Source organism: Carcharhinus amblyrhynchos, chromosome 1, assembly GCF_965287045.1.
Source record: "Carcharhinus amblyrhynchos chromosome 1, sCarAmb.v2.hapA, whole genome shotgun sequence".
Lineage (NCBI taxonomy): Eukaryota > Metazoa > Chordata > Chondrichthyes > Carcharhiniformes > Carcharhinidae > Carcharhinus > Carcharhinus amblyrhynchos.
The window spans coordinates 119629204-119644539 of record NC_137324.1 but is presented as its reverse complement, the minus strand read 5'-3'; the positions used below and the strand labels follow the sequence as shown (position 1 = coordinate 119644539).

The window sequence follows — 15336 nt, the reverse complement described above, 5'->3', positions numbered from 1 at the left end:
TTTCTTATGTTCTTAAGCTGTGCAGATATTAGGGAACTGTATTTAATTCCAGCCTTGGGTGACTGTCTGTGTGGAGTTTGCATTTTCTCCCCATATCTGTGTGGGTTTTCTCTGGGTGCTCCAGTTTCCTCCCACAGTCTAAATGTGTTCAGGTTAGGTGGAACGACCATGCTAAATTACCCCTTAGTGTCAGGGGATGCAGGGTAAATATGTGGGATTGTTGTCAGTGCAGGCTTGATAGGCCAAATAGCTGCCTTCTGCATTGTAGGGATTCTATGATTCTATTATATAAATTACCTATAATGTCCAAAGATATGTAGGTTACATGGATTAGCCATGGTAAATGCATGGGGATAGAGCAGAGGAGAGAGCCTGTGTAAAATACTTTGTCAGAGAGTTGGTGCAGATGTGATGGGCTGAATTGCCTTTTCTATACTATAGGGATTCTATGATTATGGAAAGATTTCATTTGACCTTAAACCCTAAAGCTTTAATCTGGTTTCATACCTCAAAATATAACAGTATCATTTCATTCCAGGTTATGTAGATTGTAATGGATCATAGAAGATCATAGAACCCTACAGTGCAGAAAGAGGCCCTTCGGTCCATTGAGTCTGCACCGACCACAATCCCACCCAGGCTCTATCCCCATATCCCTACATATTTTACCCACTAATCCCTCTAACTGAAGCATCCCAGGATACTAAGGGGCAATTTTAGCATGGCCAATCAACCTAACCCGCACATCTTTGGATTGTGGGAGGAAACCGGAGCACCTGGAGGAAACCCACGCAAACACGAGGAGAATGTACAAACTCCACACAGACAGTGACCCAAGCCAGGAATTGAACCCAGGTCCCTGGAGCTGTGAAGCAGCAGTGCTAACCACTGTGTTACCGTGCCACCCCAAATATAGATAATAGATAAATAGAGAGTGAGATTTGTCCCTACCACTGGTGGGATCGCCTAGTCCTGCTGAAGGTGACTCCTGCGGCAAGTTCCCTGGAATAATAGACTTGGTGGTACTGGAAGATCCTGGTGGTGGCCAATAGTGAGTTATCTCAACCGCAGGAAAACATGCCATGGATGGGGTGGTTTGAAAATTCCTGTGTTAAAAATGCTTTATTAGGCTGTATAATTGCTGTGTTAATTTGGAATGTGGTGTAATCTGAAAACTTTAGAAAACAAACATAACTGATGTGTGATCAAACTAATTAGGACTAACTTACTAGAGCACCTTAATCAATAATGATCCAACAACAGATATCTTCCAGCGATAGCTTCTGGTGGCTTCATTCATTTCATGGAAGCTACAAAGGAAAAACATCGGCCCTGAATGCAACTTTCTAACACTGAAACAGAAGAAGAAACCTGAAATGATGGGTTTCTACAAAGGGGTAAAGTTGGACGTGAGCAAAATGACACTTGAAAAGAAGGGATAAAGTTTGCTTGTTTCCATACTGGTTTTCTTGCTTTGTTGGGCTTGAACATGTATATACACACACAGAAAATTAAAAAAGCAAAATTAACACAGAAAATAAAAGGTGTTTATAGGAGAATTGCAGGCATACCTATGAAATTCACTGAATGAATGGAGCCTCCCGTAGATGTGGATGGCTTGTTTGCCACAGAAGAGCTGAACTTTTGAGTAAATTTATAGAGTTGAATGAAACACTGACATGCAGAGCTCTATCCTCATTATGACCGTTGAGTATTGTGAATCCCACAGAACATATTGATTTCATTGTCTCTGGGGATTTATTTTTAGAAAACCAAATACTGTCAAAGAAATCCAACTGTATGTATTAAGTATTGAAAATCAAGAATGCTATTCTGTACTACACCTCTTGCCCTAATCTTAATGAATAGCCAAGATATTGGAAGTATATTCAGATTCAATTTCAGTATTCCTCTGAAAGTCTGTAAAGTCAGTATGTACTGATGAAAAAGATGACTGTTTGCACTGTGAGGCTTTGGCTACAAATTTCACCAGAGTTATCCACGGTCCATCGCTGAAACTTTTTTGATTTGATTTATCACATTTGTTTGTCACATGTATAAGGACATAGTGAGAAGTATTGTTTCTTCCACGCTATACAGTCAAAACATACCATTCATAGAGTACATCGGGAACAAGGAAAGGATAGGGTATGGGATATAGTGTAGCACTTACAGGAAGGGTGAAGAGAAAGATCAGCTCAATACATGATAGGACCGTTCAGAAGTTTGATGACTGTAGGGGAGAAGTTGTCCTTCAGTCAGTTGATACGTGTTTTCAAACTCTTGTATCTTTTTCCCAACGGAAGAAGGTGGAAGAAAATATGTCCAGGGCGTGTGGATTCCTTGATTATGCTGGCTGCTTTCCCAAGGCAGCAGGAGGTGTCGATGGAGTCAGTGGATGGGAGGCTTTGTGTGATGGATTAGGCTACATTCATAACCCTTTGTAGTTTTTTCTGGACTTGGTCAGAGCAGGAGCCACACCAAACTGTGATACATCTAGCTTGGATGCTTTCTATGATACATCTGTAAAAATTGGTGAGTCTTTCACTGGATATGTGGAAGAATTCCTGTTTGAGGGTAAAAGCAAAATACTGTGGATGCTAGAATCTGAAACAACAGAAAATGCTGGAAAATCTCAGCAGGTCTGACAGCATCTGTGGAGAGAGAATAGAGCTAATGTTTCGAGTTTAGATGATTCTTCATCAGAGCTGTTGGTCTGGCCAACTTGTGCCTCCAGAACCATAACATTGTGGTTGATTGTCAACTTACCTCAAAGGGTAGCTAGGGATGGGCTATAAATACTGGCCAGCCAGTGACGTCCATGTCCTATGAATTAGTTTTTAAAAAAATTCCAGGAAGCAACTATTCCGCCTAAACAATGCATAAATTCTTTGCACTTTAGTGAAGATGTTCTCACTACGGGATTTGAGGTTGTTTTCATTAGAAAGGCGGCGGCTAAGAGGGGACCTTATTGAAGCACATAAGATGGTTAGAGGTTTAGATAGGGTGGACAGTGATAGCCTTTTTCCTCGGATGGAGAAAGCTAGCACGAGGGGGCATAGCTTTAAATTAAGGGGTGGTAGTTATAGGACGGATGTCAGAGGTAGGTTCTTTACCCAGAGGGTGGTGAGGGATTGGAATGCCCTGCCTGCTGCAGTTGTAAATGCGCCTAGTTTGGGGGCGTTTAAGAGATTCTTATAACAGGGCAAGAACAATATTGCCAGTGGCAGTGAAAGTGACTGTAGCAAAGAATATTTATACACCTGGCTCCTTTCAGACTGACATTGGAGAGATTTACAACATGTATCAGTTTTCCAGCCACTGTTGCCTAAGGGAGGTCACTGAGGTTCTCAATCAATCAGAACTGCATATCAATTTCTTAGTTATTTTTACTCTCAGAATTTTTTCTCTCAGAGGGTCATGAGTCTCTGGAACTGTCTTCCCCAGAGAGTGATAGAGGAAAGGACACTGAATTTCTTTAAAGCAGGACTAGATAGATTCATGGCTAACAAGAGCGTCAAAATGTATAGGGTGTAGAACATAGAACATAACAGCGCAGAACAGGCCCTTCGGCCCACGATGTTGCGCCGATCAATTGAAAAGCAATGACCCTCTAACCTAAACCAATCCCTTTCCATCCATAAACCTATCCACGGATCTCTTAAACGCCCCCAAACTAGGCGCATTTACAACTGCAGCAGGCAGGGCATTCCAATCCCTCACCACCCTCTGGGTAAAGAACCTACCTCTGACATCCGTCCTATAACTACCACCCCTTAATTTAAAGCTATGCCCCCTCGTGCTAGCTTTCTCCATCCGAGGAAAAAGGCTATCACTGTCCACCCTATCTAAACCTCTAACCATCTTATATGTTTCAATAAGGTCCCCTCTTAGCCGCCGCCTTTCTAATGAAAACAACCTCAAATCCCTCAGTCTCTCCTCATAGGATCTCCCCTCCATACCAGGCAACATCCTGGTAAACCTCCTCTGCACCCTCTCCAATGCCTCCACATCCTTCCTATAATGTGGGGACCAGAACTGCACACAATACTCCAAGTGCGGCCGCACCAGAGTTTTGTACAGTTGCAACATGACGCTGCGGCTCCTAAATTCAATCCCCCTACCAATAAATGCCAAGACACCGTATGCCTTCCTAACAACCTTATCTACTTGATTCCCAACTTTCAGGGATCTATGTACACATACACCTAGATCCCTCTGTTCATCAACACTATTCAGAGTCCTATCGTTAGCCCTATACTCTACACATCTGTTATTCCTGCCAAAGTGAATTACCTCACACTTTTCCGCATTAAACTCCATCCGCCACCTCTCGGCCCAGCTCTGCAACTTGTCCAAGTCTCTCTGTAAACTATGACACCCCTCCTCACTATCTACCACACCTCCGACTTTGGTGTCATCAGCAAATTTACTAATCCACCCAACTATACCCTCATCCAGATCATTTATAAAAATTACAAACAGCAGTGGCCCCAAAACAGATCCCTGAGGCACACCACTTGTAACCGAACCCCATGACGAATACTTACCATCAACCACCACCCTCTGTCTCCTATCTGCTAGCCAATTCCTGATCCAATTAACTAAATCACCCTCAATCCCATACATCTGCATTTTCTGCAGAAGCCTTCCATGGGTGTAGGCAGGAGAGTGGCATTGAGGCCATGATCTTATTGAATGACAGAGCAGACTTGAGGGGTTGAATGGTCTACTCCTGCCCCTAATTTGTAATTTTATATGTTTGTTTGTACTTCTGCCAGCAACACTCATACAGCTTCAGTAGGATCATAGACTTTTCCCAGATTGCTGGGTGCCTTTGACTCTATGTGCGTCACTTTGTCTGTCAACTTTTCCCTATCCTTGAACTGAAAGAGGTATCATTCTCTGAAAGTTCAGCTGGTGAGTGTGACCATATACAGAGAATCATGCAAGTCAATGACTGGTATTCCACCAGCAGTCATAATGTGGTAGTCTGTGATAGTCCACTGCACCAGCTGCATTTGATTTTCCTTGGCAAACAAAGGTGGCAATTGGGCTTTGAGGGGACAAGGATAATACTGATGACCTCATTGTGCAACCATGTGCAGGTAGTCAGCTTACATACAATGAAAGCCATGCTTCCACATAAAATATAACAGAGTAAACTGTTGACATTCTGAAACAATGCCTCTTCTAACTGGATCAATCTGGCAAAAACCTGCCACATCAGCAGAGCAAGTTTGAAGATTTCTGGTGATCTAGTGCAAGCTGCACAACTCATGTTATGAGGACACAGCCCTTTTTAACAGTTATACAGTGAGTAGCTGAGAAGTGGTGCATGAGGAGCAAGAGGAAGATGAAATAACAAAGGACAAAGAAAATTGCAGCGCAGGAGACCCTCTAAGCCTGCACCAACCGTGCTGCCCAATTTAACTAAAACCCCCTACCTTTCTGGGGACCATATCCTTCCATTCCCATCCCATTTATGTATTTGTCAAAATGCCTCTTAAAAGTCACTCATGTCCCCTTCCACTACCTCCTCTGGCAGCGAGTTCCAGGCATCCACCACCCTCTGTGTAAAAAATCTGCCTCATATATCTCCTTTAAATCTTGCCCCTCGTATTTTAAAATTATGCCCCCTCGTAATTGACTCTTCCACCCTAGGAAAAAGCTTCTGGCTATCCAGATAGGAGGGAGGCAACTTGAACAGTCACTTTCTGCCCAAGTTGTCTGTGAGCACGATACCAGTAGCCACAATGCCAATTCCCCATGCACTTACAAACCCACACCTGACCTTTGTTACTGACCATCATGCCCTCCTGGCTGCAATGCAAAAATAAGTCACAACAAAATAAACGTTCCAACTATCAATTAAATTGTGCCCTGTGGTATAAAAAATTAAATGCACCAGCTTAATGCATTTGCTTCTGCCCTTGTCTTCCATGTATCATTGCACAGCTCTAAGCTGTGCTCCCACAGTGGCTGCAGCATGGTTTGTGAAAGCCTGCTGACTTTGACCGAAGATAGTCTTGGATGGCAATAGCAGCCTGTACTGGCAAACAAATAACAGCAAAGGCACTGGCAAAGTGACAGAGGTGGGAGGATAAATGTTGTCTTCCTAAGAGAGATTGATGTGCCATTCACTCCTTAGCAATCCTTGTACTCCACTGGAGGACAAATTGATGCACTGCTGTGACACCAACTATGCCACTTTTTCACAGTGTAGTCCACAACCATGATGAAAAAAATTCTCACCTCGCATGGCAGCAAGCTGATCTCGCATGATAGCAGTCTGTCTTCCACTCTAGCACTCAGATGCAGGGTGGTTACTCCTTGTTCAGCAACATAAAGTGCAACATCAGAAGCTATACCATGGTTGGCTCCACAACCGTGCAAGCAGAATTCGCCATCCGTGAAAATGCCTATCTCAAGTAGGTGCTGGATGCATCCATGCTCCTTGACATTGACTTTGAGCTTTCAAGCAGGTTTCCCAATGCAGAAGCATTTTGTTGTGTGGCATACTTCTAGTGGCTACCCCATCAAAGCCCAAGCTTGCATCTGAGTCCTTGTGAGCAACCTCGCCTTCAGCAAGCTGGCACCGATGCTATCCTTGTGGCTGCCCACTGCCCAGGTTACGTCCACCTACACCTATTGTTTCAAGAGGTGCAAATCCCACCTCTAATCTATTTTCAGACTTGCATGCAGTCAGTTTCTGAGCTGGTAGTGGAAGGTGTGTGAGAGCGATTTTCTTCAACCATGACTCCCAGCACCTGCTAGAAATAATGCACTTAACCTTTCAGAGAAGCAAGCCATTCTTAATCATTGTACACTAGCATTTAAGTATTGGTAGTCATTTACAGTATTGGCCCTCTGTTGTTGCTCTAACCAATGCTTAGCAGTGATTGGACAAATGAGCGAGCAACACAAAGTCAATGTGTTGCCTTGTTTGCAAACAATGGGCACGGATTAATCCTGCTTTGCTATACAAGTTAGTCCCCTTAATCTGTGTTCACAATGCCAAAGACACATCATTTGAATTGAATTATTTTGGATTTCAGGAAGTCTTAGTTTGTTCAGGTGGATTCAAATAAAAATTTTATTCTCAACCCTGTTACGTATGGAGTGATATGAAAAGTGATATATCGCACAAACTGAAGTGATTTTGCAAACAAATTGACTGCTGTATTTTTCTGTCTTTTATCATTTGTTCTACATTACAATAGAAATGGGATTCTCTGTCACATCTACAATGGCAATGTTTACCTCTGGTCTGTTTATGAACTATTTTTCTTTCCTCAGCGTGGAGAAACTGCATTGCACATGGCTGCACGAGCTGGACAGGTGGAAGTTGTGCGCTGCCTGCTACGCAATGGGGCCCTAGTGGATGCTAAAGCTAGGGTAAGTGTTGTAAAAGAACAGTATCTGGTTATGTTCCTGATACTGCCAGAATAGATGTTGATACTGACCAATGGTGTTAAAAATTTAGTGTTGTGCAAAAATGTCAAGCTAATATTATAACAGCTAGTATACATTAGAACTGCAATATCAGGTAAACTGGCTGGCATTTGTGCCCTTTGCAACAGAATGATTTACTCTCAGTTCAAATAGCTTCACATTCATATTGCAGGAATACAAGTGCCAGTTTTCATTTGAAAAGCTGGAGTACAGCAAAGGTAGTGGGGTGGGGAAGATGCTGAACCATCAAAACCGCTCTGCCTTCCATTATTTCATTTCTGTAGGAGTAGCATTGATGCTTATTATGACTGAATCTTGCCTATAAACCATGACAGCAAGCAGCAGCAGCAGAAACTAAACATGAAAAAGATGACGGAAGAAACAATATTGGAATTTTCTCTCAGCCATACTTTTTGATGCCATTTGGCTACCGCAACAAAAGTTATGATTCACATGGCACACATTTTGTGCATTGTCTTTAGTTATTAACAAGGTAAAGGAGAACTATCTGAAGTGAGGTTGCTGGAATAAACCTTTGCTGTTCACAACCAAAGTGGAGAGCGAAGGTGAAGGAGAAACAAAATCCCTTAAACAGTTGCATGTCTGTTATTGATTAGTATTTGTTTGTAATTTCCATGAACTGCGTTCAAGTGAAGGCAGGTTTTCAGTCTGATACACTAATTTACTTGCTGATCAATATGCTGCTAAACCACAATTTGTTGGGCGGACATTACGGCTGCAGTAACCAATCCAAACTCAGTGCAATTTCAACAGAAGTTCAATATGAAATTGGCACCAAAAAAGCACATTATAACTGACAATGGGTAACATGGAGAAGACACCTTTTGAACAAAAGACAGACCCGGTGGTAACTGACAGTTACTTGAAAATGGAGGTAATAGCCATAGTCAGATCCAAATTATACGTTATTTTGTTAATGAATTCTAAGTTGCCTTACAGAGGAGAAGCATTGATGTTAAAATGAACAATCTTCTAAATTTATATTTCTCCCCATTAACTTCCCATTATGACTTTCTTCCTTTTTACTTCGTTTACTTTTCACCCTTTTAGAGTGTTGGCTATAAATATATATAGTCAACATTGATCAATAATGCTTCAGTAAAAGACAGCTTCTGGGAATGGAAAGGGCAACAGGAAACTAAAATTACAGTGCACCATTCCCATAAAATTCTCTGTTAGGAACCAAGCCAAGATCTGGCAGAGCAGTGAAGATAGATTTTAACCTTGTGCACCTGACAAAACTCAGACAGGTGACAATTAAAATCAACCATAAGGTTTTCCTACTTTGGACAGTCAGGAAATCTTTGAGCTTATCTCTGGATACCTGCCTGTAACTCATCGGCTTCTTATTAAAGTGAAAATTAGGCTCCAAAAGACAACATTGGAACTTGATTGATATTGATAATTTACATCTGGATAGATAGATCTGTTATCGGACAACAAATTTTATGAAATTGGGCACACAAAATGGAAGCAAACTAAAGCTACCCTCAGAGCCTCTCCACTAAGAATCACAAAGTAACAGACGCCGATCTGTAGGCAAGAGCATGCTTCTAGAATGCAAATGAGGGCTAGCACATAAGGGAAGCTGGACAGGATGGCACCTACAGGAACTCATGTTATAACAGCTAGTATACATTAGAACTGCAATATCAGTAAACTGGCTGGCATTTGTGCCCTTTGCGTCAGAATGATTTACTCTCAGTTCAAATAGCTTCGCATTCATATTGCAGGGCTACCTTCAAAACAGTCAAACAACCCATGGAGACATCTAAAATTAGTATAGTTAAGGAAACATTCCTGGCCCCTGAAAACCTCTTTTGAGATCAATGACATGCCTATGGTTCAAACCCTGGAGATTCTAGACTACTAAATAACCAATCAGACAAAACAATTAACACACACCTAAAACAATTTCCTCAACACTTGGAAACATCGAGACAGGATGGCTAAGGTCGAATACGTAAATGAAGTATTAGCATTTGAATCGCATACTGCACCGAAGTTCAGGTATAACTATAACCTGCTGCGAGGGACGGGCAGAGCGCTTTTGGGACGGTCCAATTGTATGTCCTGACTGTGTTTCTCTGTCGACGTAAAAGAAAATAAAGCTGTGCCGTTATTGAACTTCACCCTGAGTCCGTAGTGATCGTTTCACCCACTCGCGCTAACAGATCAAAAGTTGGTATTAAACATTGTATGCTTTTACATACAGCTTTTGTTGCAAATATTGGTTTGTTGAACTGTAGATGGAGCTCATTCAAAATTATTGTTTATATGTAAGAGACGCAGTCAGTTTTTTTGAACATATCTATTTAGACATAATTCAACCCCTTTTTGATTACTTTCCTGTTGGATGATCACCAAAATTATTTTTTGTTTAAATTGGTTTCCAGATTTGCTTAAGGTAAAATCTGAAGATGGTGTGGTTTTGCTTTGAATGCTGTAGACAGCACTGCAAATGGATAAGGAATGTTTTGTGTTTGTTCTATTTCATTTCCCCAGGAGGATCAAACACCTTTGCACATTGCCTCAAGGTTGGGTAAAACTGAGATTGTGCAACTGCTGCTACAGCATATGGCCTTTCCAGATGCCTGCACCACTAATGGCTACACCCCACTACATATCTCTGCCAGGGAGGGGCAGGAAGATGTGACTTCCATTTTGCTTGAGGCAGGTGCTTCACACTCATTAGCCACAAAGGTAAGAGGTTATTTGTTTGATGAAGAGTGAGAAGCATTGAATTAATATTGAATTGTGACACATTAGGAAAAAAACAACTATTTAACACAAAGTAAATTATTGTTTTCATAGCTCTCTGGTGACATGTTCAAACTTCTGTATGTAAGCCCTAGTTCCAGCATTAATTTTCTTGATTGAATGATTATCCTGGTTTGCAGATTGTGACATTTGGTATAATTTTTCCAGATATCATAATTATGTGTGGTACAGCCAAGAAATTAAGCATTGTTCCACTTTGCATGTGGTTACATCTTCCTACCCTCCAATCCTATAAGTTTTCTTCCATAATAATATTGGAAAATTCTCCTGACTGATTGTAATAGTCTTTTTACCTCTCCATCTGTGATTCTCAACTGTTGGTTTGACCAATTTATTGCTCCTATCAATCATCTGTGATCTTTGCAAATTTCTTCCCACTTTGAAATTATACTGTTTCTTAATTTGTTTAATTATAGGACAGGTGTCTCTTAGTTTAAACTTAGGGAACTGTTTATGATAAGTTAAAAGTTAAGTTAGGTGAGTTTAAAAGAAAGTCCAACACTTTCTACAGTCTCAGTAGAGCACCTGCAGCCCAGTGTGATTTTCCTTTTTTCATGCTGAGTATCTACAACAATTGCCAATTTCAAGGTAGCTGTTTGCAACTGGCCTGTTTCCAGTTGTACTAGGAGTGCCAAAAATATTGTGGTGTACAATTTTTCAGTGTATGGGAAAAGGTTTGACTTTTCAATGCTCTGCCTGGTTTAATCAATACTCAATACCCTGAGGTAAAAGCTGGCAAAAATACTAACAAAATTGCATAAATGTTTTGTTGGACAGGCAAAAAAATGAAATTATCCCACTACACAAGAGCTTTTCTTTCAATGACGTTGGGTGCATCAAAATTTGAAACAACTAAATCAATCCATTTCACGTATTTGATGCTCGTCCTTAGGAGATTTACGTAAAATGGATACCAATATATCAAATACAACATAGAATAAAATGGTTTTTCCATCACCGTGATTATAGAACATAGAACATTACAGCGCAGTACAGGCCCTTCGGCCCTTGATGTTGCACCGACCAGTGGAACCAATCTAATGACCCTGTAATCTAAACTATTCCAATGTTTTCCATTATTATTTGTCGTAAATGTTTATCTCTCCAGGCTGATCTGCTCTTGAATATAAACCTACACTGGAAAAGTATATTAATTAGAAAACAGTACATTTGGGCCAGAATTTGACGTAACAGAACATCCAATGCTTTTTGTCAGATGTGCTTTTCAATTTGGTTTATGCTTTTCCCAACAATGTTGCTGAAAATGTGAGCTGATAACAATGCAACAAAGAAACAAAATATCTAGGAGCAGTGTGAACAGTGCAACCTGCAGGATATCTCCTTTCATCAATCAGATTTACCCACTGAGAAATAGATACAGTGAGGAGGATTAATTAAAGGGGCTACATTCTATGTCAAATTACATAGTGAAAGAGAAATAAAAAGCAAAAGGGAGAAGGAAAAAGAGACAAAGAAGAGTTAGAAAAATGATTTTGAATTTAAAATTTGGTATTTTTAAAATATCCTCAAAGATGTCAAAATTTGAAGGAATGAGGTTTCACACTTTTAATGATTTTTGGTGCCAGGAAGGTTAATTATCAGTAACGTATACTTATCACATTGTTAGAAGGGTACTTTCACTTGTAGTGACAAGAGTTAACTTTCTATGATAAGGTTAATGGGCAAATGTAGTTCCTAAAAAGGAGATACAACATGAGATGCATTTTCACAATACTAGTGGCTAAACTGTCAACATGCAGTAGATATTCAGATTTAACTGCACATCTGCTTCTTGCCTGAAGCTACTGTATTAGCTGCACATAAATAACAGAATGCCATTAGCCTTGCTGTAATTTTGACAACAACTTCAGGCTCTGTGGACTTAATGTCCAGTACTGTATATTTTTGGGCCAACAGTGATTTTCCAAAATGTTTACAAATTATATACAAATGCTGGAACTTACCCAAGCCAAGCAACAAGAGAAGGTATTTGGAACAAGGATGTATAAAGTATCTGTTTATGTTTGATAATTATGAAGTAGCTAATTAACCTGTGAATCTTGTTTTTTCCCCAAGTAGCAAAACATGTGGTGGGGACATACACGTGTACACATGTACATGTAGTGCGGTTGATTTTAAAAAGTTTAGTTTCTAGTGATGAACGTCACAAGACAGGCATACGAGTTTCAAAATCATCCCTCCCCAATCTCTAAACAACATTCTCACTTAGCAAGGCTTGATGGCAGGAGCAGAACTTAACAAAATTACACCCAGACAAACAGAAAGGAATGAAAAATCAAAAAAACAAAACAAAGAGCTAGAAAAAAAACAGTTGTGTTAATAACAAGTTTATATGTACTGAATATTTCATGAGTTCAATATTGATGGTTTGTGTTCCAAACAAGCCACTAGTCATTTGTCTTATAAATACAAGCAATTGAACCAGACATATTGTTAAGCAATTTGCATTTATTGTCTCTTTGAGTTAACTCTTCTTCAACTCCTGACCTCAAAGGTCCTAGACTTTTTGAAAATGAACTTGTTTCAACCTGAATCCATATGTTCAGAATAACATGCCTCAGTTCAATTCAATGCAAGCATCCTTCATGGACAAGTGATATTGAAACTTGGGCACATAAAGTCTAATCCTTCTCACATAAATAATTACGAATGTTTGGAACAATATTACTACATTTATTATGTGTCCATCACTTTCTGGTAGAATTTTAATGTATTAATTTTAGTGGTATAATTTATTTGATAGAGAAATGCTACAATGTGATAAATCTCTCCAGAACTGACATTAACCAGCTAGTGCATAAGGATTAAAATCATGAATGGTTACAGCCACCCCTTGCATAGTAATATTTATCATGTCTTGATGCTGCCTGTGACATTTTCCATTTCTGCCACATATATAAAATGTGTCAAGTTAAATTGAGTACATGTGCTTTAAAGGCAACTTGTGTGATCAAAGGGAAAATATCTACCCCGTTCAGATCCTGCACTTTTGTAGAAGAAATGTTCAGACCACCTCTTCTGTTTCAGTTAGTTAAATTACAAAGCCATCCTCACTCAAAGAATTATACTCTGTATTCCATGTTTTCCCAAGACATGTTGTCCCAAAATTTCACTGTGAAAATTCTTCATGTGTAGTAAAACTACTAATATTTTACCATTGTGTGCACCTGCCTATATTTTTCACTGGTGTTATACAGTATTATTGTATCCCTGTTCCTTATTTATACTGTATTCTATGCATGCTTATTAACTAAGTAGCAGTTGTGTTTCCTCTGTGCCCTATCGCAGAAGGGATTTACCCCACTACATGTCGCAGCTAAGTACGGGAGCCTAGATGTGGCAAAACTCCTTCTGCAACGCTCTGCTTCTCCAGATTCTGCTGGCAAGGCAAGTTACTAATGAACTTTTAAAAGTTCAGTCTGGATATACAATATTAGTTTTGTCTACCTTGAGAAGATAAAACTAACATAATTCAGGCCATTTAAAATTTCGGACAACTAAAAGCAACTTGCAGTTTCTAATTAGAAGATTCATGATTGCATTGGTTTATGCATAAAACATTATACGTGGATTCCAAAATTACTAAAAGAATTGTGGTTTCCTAGGCCACTGAAGAAAAATTTGAACTCAACTAAAATACAGAAAATATTGAATGTCATTGCAATTAAACTGAGTTTTCCAGTAGCTTGACCTAACTGTCTTTTTTGCATGTCAATGTATCACCTGCAGAGTCCTTTTCCCTCACCTCTGTGCTCACTCTGAGGATGCTCCTTTCCAAATCTAAAGCCCTTCTGTCCTCACAGCACCTGCCTGGATTTCTGCATGAATCACTGGAGATGAGGTCTGATTCATGTTTCTTTCTTGGTAATGTGCTCCTCATACTCTGCCTGCTTCTGATCGTTCCATATTCCAAACGTTCTCCCCCCTCTCCGCCCCCACCAAACCCTCACCCGAATTTTTAGGAGCAGTTTCACAGAAGGTCTTTACATCACAAAAAAACCTTCTGCTTACTTTGTGATTATTCACGGAGGAGGACGTGAATAATTTGCCGGGTGTTAGCGATGGAAAGGTGGTAGGACTGGAGGGTCTCAATAACATTATTGTTACTAGAGAGGCGGTGCTCGACAGACTGGAGGGACTGATTGTGGACAAGTCCCCAGGACCGGATGGAATGCATCCGAGGGTTCTGAAAGAAATGGCGGAGGTGATAGTGGATGCCTTGGTGGTTATTTTCCAAACGTCGCTGGATTCCGGGGAAGTGCCGGAAGATTGGAAAATGGCTAATGTTACGCCGTTGTTTAAGAAGGGTGGCAGGCAAAAGGCAGGGAATTATAGGCCGGTTAGTTTAACGTCTGTTGTAGGTAAAATGTCAGAATCCGTCATCAAGGAGGAAATAGCGAGGCATCTTGAGGGGAATCGCTTGATAGAGCAGACGCAGCATGGTTTCGTTAAGGGGAAGTCGTGTCTGACAAATTTATTGGAGTCCTATGAGGATGTGTCTAGGGCGGTGGATAGAGGAGAGCCGGTGGATGTGGTCTTTCTTGATTTTCAGAAGGCGTTTGACAAGGTACCTCACAAGAGGTTATTGCAGAAGGTAAGGGGGCATGGAGTTGGGGGTAAGGTGTTAGCGTGGATCGAGGATTGGTTGTCAAATAGGAGGCAGAGAGTGGGGGTTAATGGGTGCTATTTGGATTGGCGGTTGGTGACTAGTGGAGTGTCCCAGGGGTCGGTGCTGGGGCCTCAGCTATTAACCATTTATATAGATGATCTGGAGGAGGGAACCGAGTGTATGGTGTCAAAATTTGCTGATGACACCAAGATTGGTGGAACGGCAAATTGCGCGGAGGGTGTGGAGAGTCTGCAGAAGGATCTAGATAGGCTGGGTGAATGGGCCAGGAAATGGCAAATGGAATTTAATGTTGGCAAGTGCAAGGTGGTCCACTTTGGTAGAAATAATGGTAGGAAGGACTATTACTTACGTGGCGAAAAACTGCAGCAGGCGACGGTGCAGAGGGACCTCGGGGTCCTTGTGCATGAGTCGCAAAAACCCAGCCTGCA

At 40.7% G+C, this 15336-nt stretch overlaps 1 protein-coding gene across 1 annotated transcript in view; it reads left to right on the top strand.

Annotated features, from left to right (window-relative positions):
• Window positions 1–15336, top strand: part of LOC145344555 (ankyrin-2-like) — an 831416-nt gene that overhangs the window by 645608 nt on the left and 170472 nt on the right. The window contains exons 16-18 of the mRNA XM_080191753.1: window positions 7300–7398; window positions 9982–10179; window positions 13567–13665. Of these exons, the coding sequence (XP_080047879.1) occupies window positions 7300–7398; window positions 9982–10179; window positions 13567–13665 (396 nt within the window). The remainder of the gene's footprint in view (window positions 1–7299; window positions 7399–9981; window positions 10180–13566; window positions 13666–15336) is intronic.